The following is a 14,022-nucleotide window of genomic DNA, read 5'->3' as shown; positions in this document are numbered from 1 at the left end:
ATAATAATAATAAAAACAATTAAAGTAGCAAAACTATGTAAAGAAATGTATACAACAATTATTTAAAGACTCGCCATAATATGGTTTGCATCTGCCTGTACTTGAGTTCATTCTTCCAGTTCTTCTCTAAAATCATGTCAGTAACAGAGTCTTTGATTGTTGGTTTCGTAACCTCCTCCCCTCCATAGATAATAAGGAAAAAACAAGATAGTCTGTTTTGAAATCAAAGTGTATGTGTATTCTCCAAAGAGCTGGAAACGATTGATCTGCTGACGAACTGCTGTCAAGAAAACTGTCGGAATTAGTTAACGAATTTTTTTCACATTCGGCAAAGGTTCTGAAAGTCCTATTGTATGCAGCTCTTAGGTTCGTTCCAACAAGCGGTTCATGGATCAGTTCATGTACGGTTCCTGTACCATCTTATGCGCATGCGCCAGTTGAGCATCTGCTATGGGATTGAAACTGGACTGGACGCTGTTGGAACACTTTTGCGGATCGTTATGTACTAAATCCAGAGATTCTATAACTGTGATCATCTTTGCTAAGAACGAGATGCATAATTATTATCGTTTCGCAGCTAATTCTAATTGCAGAAAATAGAATTTCGATCATTTTCTATAAAAATGACGACAAAAAATATGGAAGGCAAGAATTCCGAAATTCAATGTCATGTACTGGGGGGATTCTCATCTAAAATAAGTATTTTTTTAATTATTAATTTATGTACGTTATTTATTAAATTTTTAATCAAAGCTCCATGTTGAAATTGTAATTAACTATTTATTTCAATACCTAAATAATTTCCATTCCCTTTCTTTTTGGCGAAAAATTAAATTAAATCTCTAATTTTATTATTCGTCTGCACTGTCACTTTTCATCTTAACCTCATTGATGTGAACAGTCGAGCATGTCTTTCTTCAGTATCCAGGAGACATTGGTGAGTTTATGCGCATGTGCGTCTCACGTACTCTTCCGTACATGCCTCAATCCACTGACTACTTCTGACCGTTCTGAACTCGTATCAAAAGTTTGTTGGAACGCCCGACTGCAGTACATGTTTCTGGTTCAGGACTGGTTCGGATTGTGTTGGAACACTTTTTCTGTACTGTGCATGCTCACAATAGTTACGGACGGTTCCTGACTGTTGTTGGAACGAACCTCTTGCCGATGCTCGTATATTGATTTATGTCGGAATTCAGGAATTTCTCGCTCAGATTTCCACTTCAAGTACGTAGTGGTTATGTCTGTAGGCCTGTCAGACTTAGTTACTCTCTGATATTCGAATCACGAAAATATAAAACATTGTTGCGAAAGTTTTGAAAGGCTAAGACTTCTAGGAGGTGTAGAACTGTGTATTAATAATGTCAGGTATCTTGGGACAGAAGTCGACAGCCTGATGTACATAGAGATTTCCTCCACCTCAAATTTAATTTGAAGCAATTTAATATATTCGTTTTTGATCGACATACTAGATCAATTTTAAACGCTATTTAATCGAGCACGTCACTATCATTTCAGCCTTGTACATCCAAAGTTTGCATTCACTACTTTAGACTTTACATCATAGTGATTTTATTCTGTTTGCAAGTGTCTTTTAGGAACCTTCCAGGTCTTATTTTTACATTTGCAATTGAATGTTAATGCGAATATAATTCTTTAAAAATGTATATTTTACTTATGTCCCAGATATGTACTCATTTTCTTGCATTTGACTTTGAAGTAATTTTCAGCATGTAGTTTGTGCACTGAGCTAGCATGCAAACTACAAGACAGTTTGATAATGTTATGACTGTAATAAGTCTCACTGACTCTCAATGAGCATTACAGCATTTCAGTTAAGATGCCACAAAAATGGTACTCGAATCTACAGTAAGTTGAGAATGGTGTCAATTCAGTGGCTGTGCTGTAGCACATTCATGTTGATAAATGCCAGCACGAAAGTGTAATTTCTAAAACCTTTATTTTTTATTCTTATTTCTCATTGCGAAGTGCAGTGAATGCAGTATGTAAGCATATTTAGCAGTTACTGTTTCTCACAGTGATCCTGATAAGTTATTGCTTCTGTTATTTCCACTTTCTCATTATACAAAATAGAGCAGAATATTGCAAAGTTGCGACACATAAAGTTTGCGACTGTAAAATATTATTCTCAGAATATCTGATACAAGAAATGCTTTCAACGTTCAGTGTACCTTCTTGCATGTACTATTTGCACATAGTTCTTTCTTCTAGATGACGGGAATATTTTGTTTGCATTCGGTAAATATAAACAGAAATACTGAAGACAAAGCATAAATAATCAGCCAGTTCTGTTTCTGTAGCAATAGAATATAATTATTTCCTTACTGCTGTGTATATTTCTGCACTTTCACAAATATACAGTGCGTTCGTAGCTCGGCCAGACTGTTCTGCAGTGGCCTTAGACTGGGTGAAGATTGGTGCGCCTGCCACCAGAGTAGTGCTGTAGCTACTGCTGACGCGCCAGTCAGTCGAGTTGGATCTGTCGTGAGGGAAAGACGTCTGTGCGCGTGTTGTGAGTAAAATTGTGTTGTCTCGTGGTGATAAAGCGTCTATTAATAATGGTTGAGTACACTTTGGAACAACGTATTTTTCTCTATGATGCGTATGTGAAATACTCTTCTGCAAGAAGGTGTCGAAGAGAATTTGAACATCGGTTTGCAGGTGTTCGAATTCCTAGCAGGTCAATAAAGTCAGATATACAGGATCTTTTTTGAACAAGAAACGTGTTCAACAATGCCGTGTACTGACAGAAGAGAAGCTTGATGAAGTAGGAGCCCGGTTAGAGCACTCACTCCCCAAATCACTGCGATGTTTAGCACAAGAGGTTAACATTTCCAAGACGTCAGCTTTTGTGGCAACAAAACGAAACTTAAGCCATACAGGGTAACTGTAGTTCATGCTTTACAACCACAAGATCCTGTAAGTAGGGTTGATTATTGCAATTGGTTTGTGCAGTCCATAATGGCGACGTGGACCCACTTTTAACGGTCTTCACTGATGAAGCGTGGTTTTATCTTCACGGGCATGTTTCTACTCAGAACAATAGATACTGGGCTACCGAAAGTCCCCATATTATTCATGAAGTTCCTCACCACGCTGCAAAGGTTGGGGGTTGATGTACAGTGAGTGCGAGTAGAATTATTAGTTCCATATTCTTCGAGACAACAGTTGATTCACGCGTTTATGAACTTCAATTTTAAATAATTTTTTCCGCAACTAAGAAGAAATGAACGATTGAGTGGCTGGTTTCAGCAGGATTCAGCTACAGGACACACCGCTGCGAATTCTATGCATGAATTGCGAAGTGTGTTTGATGGCAGAATAATTAGTCAAGGATTATGGCCACCTCGTTCCCCTGACCTATCTCCATGCGATTTTTATTTATGGGGAACATTAAAGAATAAAGTGTATGCATCAAATCCGCACACATTACAAGAATTGAAGGATAACATTACGAGAGAAATACAGGCAATCAGTCAACATGAACTTTTGCGAGTGAACCAGAGTTGTTTTCGGAGATATAGGGAATATGTTCGAGTTGAAGATCATCACTTTCAACATCTGTTGTGATGCAGGTAAGCCTAATGTTAGTAGAGTAGTTGGTGTTCCGTATCCATGACTTGCCGGTTGTTTATGTGTAACTCTGGCGGCAGGGGCGCCAATCTTCACCCAGTCCAAGGCTGCCGCGGAACGGTCCGGCCGAGCTACGAACACACTGTACCATTTTTTTGCTACAATGGTTCTTGATTATACTTGATTATGTGGCAGCAGTCAAGCCAGTGAACCAACAGAGTGGGACCTTTATGATTTTTGTGAAACTTGGGAAAAGTGCTGCTGAATTTAATACTTCATACAGCAACTGTACAGTGACGAAGTGTTGTCATTTGCATGGATTTTTTAATTGTATAAGCATTTTCGTGTAGTAACTGGTTTCTCACATATGACGCAACTCGAGGTATCCGACATTGCTCGGAAAGCATTAGCTTGGTAGGAAGGCAGCACTCACAGATTGCACAGCTGGCTGCCTCCCCAGTTTCTCATAACAAGATTAGTCTTGCAGCATATTATACTCAGCCTTGTTCAGTTTTATTTGCTGTGTGATTGAGTACACATTTGTTCATTTTTATTGTGTGTAGTTTTGTTCATTGTGTTGTACACTAGGGAGCAACACGTGTTTATTGTGTTAAACCATTGATTTTCAAACTTGGTGTTGTGGATCCTCTGAGCTTCTGAAAGCAACACATGCCTCTTCTCCTGATAATTTTAATATGCGATCTCCGGAGGTGAAATAGTCCCTCAATCGGATCTCCGGGTAGGGACTGCACTGAGAGATGCCAAGAATCGTATTACAGTACTTATTTGGAACACCAAAAGTCATAATGAAAGACTAAAACCTCTTCCATGTGTTTATTAACTATTTACACTTGTAAATATTGTAACTTTTCTACCAACAATAATGTAATTTTATTGTTTCAACAATAGTCACTTTATAATTTAGTTTAAATACTCCCGTCAACAATGGAATTTCCACTCCACCCAGCAACACAGTATTCGTTATTGCACTCCACAGTCGACAATGACAATTTACTTGGATTATTGAGAACAACAATGTACTGCTAATCTTAACTAATGTTCACAAAGCACTATTTACAACACAGAACTGTCAGTTCTCATTCACAGTTCGTTTGCCTTGGCTAGTTCTTCTAGCTCAGTTACTCGAGTTCCAGTATCTCGAACCCCAGACCTTCAGAGACAGTCCACTGAACTTCGAACTCAGGTCCCCCACCTGCGGTCCACTGCACTCGAACTCAGGACTTCGGACGCTCACACAGCTGCGGACACACTCAAGTCGAATTCCGGTCTCGAAGCTGGCTTCACTGCTACACAAGACTGGCTGGCTTGCTGTCCAACGACTACAACAACAACTGCTCCTAGCTCACTTGCGTCTCTTCTTTTATAACCAAACCATAGTTTCGGGAAAGTACGATGCTGGAAATTTCTATGGATGTCCATAAGATGGCACCTCCCAAATTCTCTGGATTTCTTCCCTCTCTGCTGCCAGCTGCTTTACTTCCCCCTCTCCCTTCGTCACGTCCGCGCCGTCTCTCCTCTCCTCTCTACACCACAGCACATGCCCCAGGAATCAGATGCGTGCGCAACTTCATTTGCCGCGCCACCGCCGACCTTGCCCTCCTTCTGCCGGTCGTGAGATTGTATCCCGGCTGTCACAATATGTTTGTCGATATAAGTTTTAGTTCTGAAAAGCAGATCATGTTCAGATACAGTGTTCATGAAAATTCATAGTACTGCACAAGCAATTTTCCGTACTGAAATATGTCAGAAGGAAACATTATAATACTCCTACAAAAGTCATTAGGCGCAACTTAGTATGATGTTGTTACACAGCTAATTTAGGAATTTAACTTGAATTTCATACAGTGACTAGCTACTTGAACTGAATATGAATTAAGAGATAGATCAGATAAAACTTATGTGTGATACTGCATGGACTTCAATTTGAATTTTATATCTTTTTATCCATATACTGAGCCTTAAATATAATTTTTGAAACATAATCTTAGATATATTAGCATCTATCTGTATAATGAGAAAGACCATGCAAATATGCACAAGCCAACATTGCACTCTGCAACACCAGTGAGCACTGAACTTCAAGGAAACACTATGGCATTATGCCTCCACATACCAGGCACTGCTTTCCACGCCTAGAATCTTAGAAGCAAGAATGAGTTGTATTCGAATTCTTGGGAGTGGACCCATTTTCCACGTAGAAGTTTCAACCAAATTTTGTTAAATCTGTACTCTCTATTGTTTTTCAAATGATTTCAGTTTATGAAATATGGCTGGCATGCTCCCAGTTATAATAATAATAATAATAATAATTATTATTATTATTATTATTATTATTATTATTATTATGAAAAACAAAAATATTACTGTATTGCATTGATTGTACAGACCCAGAAACAAAATTTGGGCCACCTGAATTTTCCAAGTTCCAGTTATAACATGCGCATGCTCAGTGCTTACTGAGCATGAAAAATTTAGGTGGCCTAAATTTTGTTTCTGGGTTTATACAGTTGTCCACTTCCAAGTTAAATTGTTATGTGTCCCATGTCAGCATACTTTGTGAGAAAATTATAATATTGTATTATATATCAAGTGTAATAGCATAATTTTTGTCATAAAAATGTTATCCCTGTCTGTTATATACATAAGGTGCGTGATGTTATAACTGGTGATAGTGACCACAGGAGGAAAATTAGTGGTGAATGGTGATGATTTAGACCCATAATCCCTTACAAATAATGCGCCAGTAAAAGGTAATAAAATAAGCAGCTGATTGAGAGTGCAACAGGCTGCGAGGTCTAAAACTGAGGTGGATAAGGATGATGATGATGATGATTTCTCTTATTATTTTTTTATGAATATCTTATAATTTACAATTGTTTTCTACAAAAGGAACTTGTTAAACAATTTATATCTTCGATAGTTCAGTAGATTATATAGACCTATCATTTGTACATGTATGTTGGCCATTAATGCTTTGCTTTACAGGGAAATTTGTGGTGTTGTTAATATGTGTGATGAGCTGAGCATATTGCAGATTTGTGTATTTAAATAACTGATTTTTTTTTCCATGTGCTGTACATAACTGTAATTAATGTATGTTAACTTTTCTTGTGATTAGTGATATTTGGTGGGATTTTAGCAGGATAAGCGTGTACATCAGGCTTACATGTATACACATAGTTGAACACTGATTTTAGCAATTCTAGTCAGTCACTCTATTGTTAGAAAAAAAGTTCAAATATTGTTATCTTTACTAGTTCTTCCGTACAATGTGCCAGAATAATCTTATTCCTGCAAAACTTTTATTGTTCTATATGGAAATTACCTATCAGTAATCTGAGAACCAATTTTCATAAAGGCTGGTTCACAATAAACCAGAAACGAGAATCAGAACGAAAACGAAAAAGGTAAAATTGTTAAAATGTATACATTTAAATGTGAGCATTCACAATTAACGAAAAGCTTGCCGGAGCCCAGGATCGGGAACGGAGAGTTGGCCAGGTTTCAACTTTGGTGTTCACGTTTCCGATCACAGCCCACTAGATTCATTCTATTGCCATCTAAAAGGTATTTTGTCGTCGTATATTTTGTAGCAAGAAGACCGTGACATAACCTATGGATTATTTTGTTCTGTGCTGTGCATCATGGAGCAAGTTTTATTTGATGAGATTCTAATATTGAAATCCTCACATTTACGATAAGCAGCATGCCTCGTATAAAGATGAGAAAATGAAGGAGAATACGTGGCTTTCAATAGCTGCATCTTTGAACACCGATCGGAAGCGAATCATATTTTATTACTGTATTGGTTGTATTACCCACTACATATTCACGCTTCAATTCAATAACTACTGTTGTGTTCATTTTTGTTCTATTACAAATGTTTCTTCTCTAATTATTTTACGTTATGGTAGACTTAAAATAGGTTGTGATAATAAAGATGCATGGGCATGTTTATAGTACCGTACCTAATGAAATGTTTCAATTGAAATTTTGAAGTTGGTTAACCTGTGTTTATGTTGGCTGCCTTGTACTCATGAGAGAACGTCATTGATCAATTATACACAAATAACATTAGAATGCATAATATCGACTTTACATATCGTTATTGACATATCGATATGCATAGCCGTCTACGTTCTCGGTTTATTGTGAATCAAAAATGTTCATATTCACGTCCTCTGCTTCTCGTTTTCATTCTGGTTCTCGTTCCCAGTTTATTGTGAACCAGCCTTAACTTTTCGAGCAGTTCAAATGTGTAATCACAGATATGTGTATATTATTTTAGCTGCAAATTTAATTGGGATGTTATTGTACCATGGTGTCTTGGGTTATAATATAGGCCTACTGCATGTTACTTTTATTGTATGGTATGGAGATCATTTGGTTAGATATTCAGTCCTTACACAAAATGTATTAAGTTAACATATCAGGTTACATATTCCGTACCTTACAAATTTCCAAAATTAAAATTTTACTGAAAGGTAAGTATATATCCTTGCAGATTTTATTGTTGATCGATAATATTTCGTACAAATTTAAGAAATAATATCATCTTTATTTTCTCATTGCACACAATATAGAAGTATTGTAAAGTTACAAGCATTTATTTAAATTTTAATGGTAACGTAGATTATAAATACAGTATAGTCGGAGGCACCAATTTCAGCAGATGACCTCAATGACATTTCCAGTAGGCGAGCCAATGTTTTGTTTTGTGAGAACTGCAAGAATGAATTGCCATAAGGCTGTCTGTCGTTGTTTATACGTTCACACTCGCCTCTCATATCGTTATTATTAAATAACGAACACACCACAGTACAGTCCGATTCATGGGAGTGCCGCAAATGACTCGTTCACCTCCTGCATTTTCTAAATTAAGAGGGAAAAAGCATTGCATAACCAGAACCAAGAAATTATTGCAAATGTTTATTACTTCATGAAGCGACAGGCGAAAAATAGATATGAGTTGTGTGGAATTGTCTTCATTAATAACAAACATTCATGAAGTACGAAAATAAGTTGCAGAAGCGACAGGAATCGACACGTTGGATAAATAACCGAAAGAATAGGTATGCTGAAATAGGAAATACGTAATCCGATAATCTACGAGATTCGATCTGATACTGTGGATTGAGTCTCGGCGTAGATCAGTGGTTAGAGATCCTAGTGCATGTAACTGGGAGTCTAGAGTTCGATACCCGGCCCCGGAGCGAATTTTTCTCAATTAATAACATGTGGTAATTCGATAAACTAAGCAAGAAACCTCATGTTCCAAAAGTATTAATGGAAGCAGATGAATATGAGAGCTTAATTTAATGATTTAAATCACGCGTAGCATGTGTTTACAAGGAATGATAATAGGTCACGAGAAAAGCCGTCGATTCGTTTCTTGTGTTTTTTAGTCTGAGCTTGAAACCAATTTTTGCAGAATTACAGTGTTCTTCTGTACTTTGTACAATGTGAAAGTAAAAAATGGTACCCCAGAAGAATAACATTGTTCCAGATCATTTATATTTAAATTTAAAATTGCTGACAAGATTTGGTAATAAATTTTTGCCTGATATGTGAATGTCTGTGTATAAAGTTCTTGGTAAAAGTGAGCTGTTGCAGATTTGAATATTAGTAATTCTATTTTAAGATTCGTTCTTTATAAAAAAATATTTATAAATACATAATTTTATTAATATAAACATTTCTTCCCAAGAAACTAGTTCGGTTAATTAAAATGTGTCTTAGTGAAACTTAGAGCACAGTCCGTATAGGCCAGTTTCTATCTGATGCTTTTCCAATTCACTGCAGGCTAAAACAAGGAGATGCACTATCACCTTTACTTTTTAACTTCGCTCTAGAATATGCCATTAGGAAAGTTCAGGATAACACAGAGGGTTTGGAATTGAACGGGATACATCAGCTTCTTCTCTATGCAGATGACGTGAATATGTTAGGAGAAAATCCACAAACGATTAGGGAAAACGTGGAAATTCTAGTTGAAGCAAGTAAAGCGATAGGGTTGGAAGTAAATCCCGAAAGGACTAAGTATATGATTATGTCGCGTGATCGGAATATTGTACAAGATGGAACTATGAAGGTTGGAGATTTATCCTTCGAAGAGGTGGAAAAATTCAAATATCTTGGAGCAACAGTAACAAATATAAATGACACTCAGGAGGAAATTAAACGCAGAATAAATATGGGAAATGCCTGTTATTATTCGGTTGAGAAGCTTTTGTCATCTAGTCTGCTGTCAAAAAATCTGAAAGTTAGAATTTATAAAACAGTTATATTACCGGTTGTTCTGTATGGCTGTGAAACTTGACTCTCACTTTGAAAGAGGAACAGAGATTGAGGGTTTTTGAGAATAAGGTTCTTAGGAAAATATTTGGGGCTAAGAGGGATGAAGTTACAGGAGAATGGAGAAAGTTACACAATGCAGAGCTGCACGCATTGCATCCTTCACCTGACATAATTAGGAACATTAGACGTTTGAGATGGGCAGGGCATGTAGCACATATGGGCGAATCCAGAAATGCATATGGAGTGTTAGTTGGGAGGCCAGAGGGGAAAAGACCTTTGGGGAGGCCGAGACGTAGATGAGAGGATAATATTAAAATGGATTTGAGGGAAGTGGGATATGATGATAGAGACTGGATTAATCTTGCTCAGGATAGGGACCAATGGCGGGCTTATGTGAGGGCGGCAATGAACCTGCAGGTTCCTTAAAAGCCAGTAAGTAAGTAATATAGACATTTCTTTTTTAATTAAAATATGTCATGCTATAGTAGCAAGCCTACTGTCGTGTGTTATGATGATATATGAAGTTTTGTTTGATAAATGAATACGAATTAACATTTCATCATTATAGTAAAATAACAAAAGTAAGGAGTGTTTAGTTATTAATGATTTGACAAGATTGGATATTATGAAACATGCATTTTGTAAGACTACTTTGTGTTAGAATATCTTTACTGCATATTAATTGGTACCATTGCTTTGCAGGGGAATCGAATGTGTACACACTAGGTAATATAGGAGCTCATCGTATAGTGTGTACTAAACTTCCAAGTGTGGGACACACTAGGGAAGCCATGACAGCTGCAGGGAATACCACTACAAGGCTACTCGGTAAGAAATCTCCAAGTTTGCACCTTGTGAATTATTTTGGAGATAGGAGACTATAAAATAATAATCATAATAATAATATTCTTTTTTCGTTCTCTTCCTTCTGTTTCAATTTTCTCCTTTTTTCTGTTCGTTCATCCTCTTTTTCCTCCTATTCTTCCTTCTCATATTGTTTCTCCTTTTTCCTTTCATCTCATTTGTGTCTTCTTTCTTATCCTTTTTCCCCTCTCATTGTCTTCCACTTACTACTCCGTCTTTATCTCCTCTTTCCAAAGCAGATGGTATTGTTTATTTCTTACCTTTGCTACCTTATTTGTGAACATAAATACTAAAAATTTACATTTCCCTCTCTGCTTCTGGTATATCACAACACCAATAGGTTTAACAGTGTCAGACATTAGTCTTAAAATGGAATGCATTGAGCAAAGATCTGTGATAAAGTACCTTAAAAAACTAAAGTGTCTCACTTCAATTCATCGCGATTTTTGGATAAATATGCAGTATCATATGACATATTCAAACAGTGGTGCTGAGAGTTTAAGTGTGGTAGAGCCTTATGTGAAGACCAGCATGCTGGTGGGGTGTTAGTGACTGTAACCACGCACGAAATTGGTAAAATCCATGATATCATGATGATAAACGAGTGTGCATCAGGGAAATTTCTAGAAGAAACAAATATTTTATGATACTTTTGTTGATGTCGTACAAAATTTTGTCCAATATTCTTTTGAGAAGATTAACTCCATATGTAGATGAAATTGTTGGGGATCATCAGTCTGGTTTTAGGCGTAATAGATCAACTATTGACCAGATATGGGTAATTTCCTAGTGCCCGGTACTCGTTACATAGGTCGTTTTTATGTTTAACATATTTAGTATAACTTGTTGCTTGTGAGCCATCCCAAACCCCGACCTCCACCCAGTCCTTATATACCCGTCAGTCGAGGCCTTCTGACAAATAAAAGCAATTGACAATAGATATCTCAATCGTGACAACCTCATAAAATATCCTATCAATTGAATAATCGATCTTGCTACGTACAACATGATTATATTATTATATTATTACCCATTTCAGCGAGTACTGACGACCACTGCAAAATACGACAATTTGGTCCAGGGAGCATTCTCTTTTGGCACAAGGGTGATTTATGTAACATGTTTCTAATTTAGTCTTTTAAATACCGGTACATTCTTTAATAAATCACTGAAAAATAAATGTGAATATAGGAAATGGAGTGAGTACGAAATTATTATTATTATTTTTGGCGCATCATTTTTACGTAAATAATGACAAATAAAAAGGGATTATTAGCAAGTACGTACACTGCGTTTGTCAAATGTGCATCACCATGCTTTCCAAAAGGTACTTTTCAGTACCCGACACCCCAACTTATATTTCATGATGTATTCTTTCTTGCTTAAGGCTTCTCCGCCCCCTAAAACCCCTCTTGGGGACTTGGCCCCCAAACCTTCATGCAATTAATTTATAGTAATTAATCTGTCCATCACATTTGAGTTGAAGGTAGGAGTTACATTTTATAATGTGTTCTTTCTTGTTTTAGGGGGAATTTTTTGGCGGATCATTTTTACGTAAATAACGACAAATAAAAAGGGATTATTAGCAAGTACGTACACTGCGTTTGTCAAATGCGCATCACCATGCTTTCCAAAAGGTACTTTTCAGTGCCCGACACCCCGACTTATGTTTTATGATGTGTTCTTTCTTGCTTTAGGGGGCTCCGCCCCCTAAAACCCCTCTTGGGGACTTGGCCCCCAAACCTTCATGCAATTAATTTATAGTAATTAACCGGTCCATCACATTTGAGTTGAAGGTAGGAGTTACATTTTATGTGTTCTTTCTTGTTTTAGGGGGCTCCGTCCCCTAAAAACCCCTGTTGGGGACTTAGTCCTCAAACCCTCATACAATTAATTTATAGTAGCCTAATAAACCTCCATCACCTTTGGGTTGAAGGTACGAGTTATATTTTATGATGTGTTCTTTCTTGCTTTAGGGGGCTCCGCCCCCTAAAACCCCTGTTGGGGACTTGGCCCCCAAACCTTCGTGCAATTAATTTATAGTAGTTAACCAGTCCACCACCTTTGGGTTGAAGGTACGAGTTACATTTTATAATGTGTTCCTTCTTGTTTTAGGGGGCTCCGCCCCCTAAAGCCCCTCTTGGGGACTTGGCCCCCAAACCTTCATACAATTAATTTATGATAATTAACCGGTCCATCACATTTGAGTTGAAGGTACCGGTACATTCTTTAATAAATCACTGAAAAACAAATGTGAATATACAGGATGTGGAGTGTGTACGAAATTATTATTTTTGGCACATCATTTTTACGTAAATAACGATAAAACAAAAACTGACTATTTTAAGAAATACAGGAAACAAGCATGAATAATATTCACCATTCTTAATGATCGTGGGATAGAAAAAAAAAGTATGGAATAGAATTTACATACAAATGTGCGTGTAATAAACAATAAGCAAACCATCTTCGATTAATCATTTCAAAACAACGTGAATATAGCGTGGATTGTGTAGGAAAATAATTTCTTATATGTTGCTCCCAATGTGCATCATCATTGTTGTTGTTTTCTAATGCCAGGCGTTTGACAATGAAGTCATTTGACCTCTTGCACTCCAATATTTTTCAAAGATATTATCATGACCAGCCACTGAAGCACAGATTTTGAGGTGTTCCGAATCCATTTCTTGGTTTGAGTTGCACAATGGACAGTTAGGTGACTGATATATTCCAATTCTATGCAGGTGTTTGGCCAAACAATCATGGCCTGTTGCCAATCTAAATGCAGCTACAGACGATTTTCGTGGTAAATCGGGAATTAACTGTGGATTTTGATGCAGAGAGTTCCATTTTTTCCCATGGGATTGTGTTGTCAAATTTTGTTTGTTGAAGTCTAAGTATGTAGATTAATAAATCTTTTCACAGAGTAATATGTAGATTTAGTAACAGGTCTGAAAGTAGCAGTGCTGCCCTTCGTTGCTAAAGCATCCGCATTCTCGTTTCCCAGGATTCCACAGTGGGATGGTATCCATTGGAATACAATTCTTTTATTGAGTGATATTAATTGAGAGAGCATTTTAGTTATTTCTGCTGTTTGAGATGAAGGTGTGTGTTTGGAGACTATTGATAGAATAGCTGCTTTGGAGTCTGACAATATAACTGCATTCTTAAATTTATTGATGTGGCATAGAGACTTTCACTTATTGCAATGATTTATCCATGAAAACTTGTTGTTCCATACCCAAG

General features: G+C 36.9%; 1 protein-coding gene across 4 annotated transcripts in view; it reads left to right on the top strand.

Annotated features, from left to right (window-relative positions):
- Positions 1-14,022, top strand: part of LOC138691088 (uncharacterized) — a 106,764-nt gene that overhangs the window by 65,635 nt on the left and 27,107 nt on the right. For all 4 annotated transcript variants that reach the window (XM_069812795.1, XM_069812793.1, XM_069812794.1 and 1 more), the window contains one exon: positions 10,615-10,740. In XM_069812795.1, the coding sequence (XP_069668896.1) occupies positions 10,615-10,740 (126 nt within the window). The remainder of the gene's footprint in view (positions 1-10,614; positions 10,741-14,022) is intronic.

Source organism: Periplaneta americana, chromosome 16 (genome assembly GCF_040183065.1).
Source record: "Periplaneta americana isolate PAMFEO1 chromosome 16, P.americana_PAMFEO1_priV1, whole genome shotgun sequence".
NCBI lineage: Eukaryota > Metazoa > Arthropoda > Insecta > Blattodea > Blattidae > Periplaneta > Periplaneta americana.
This window is presented reverse-complemented; position numbering and strand designations above follow the sequence as displayed.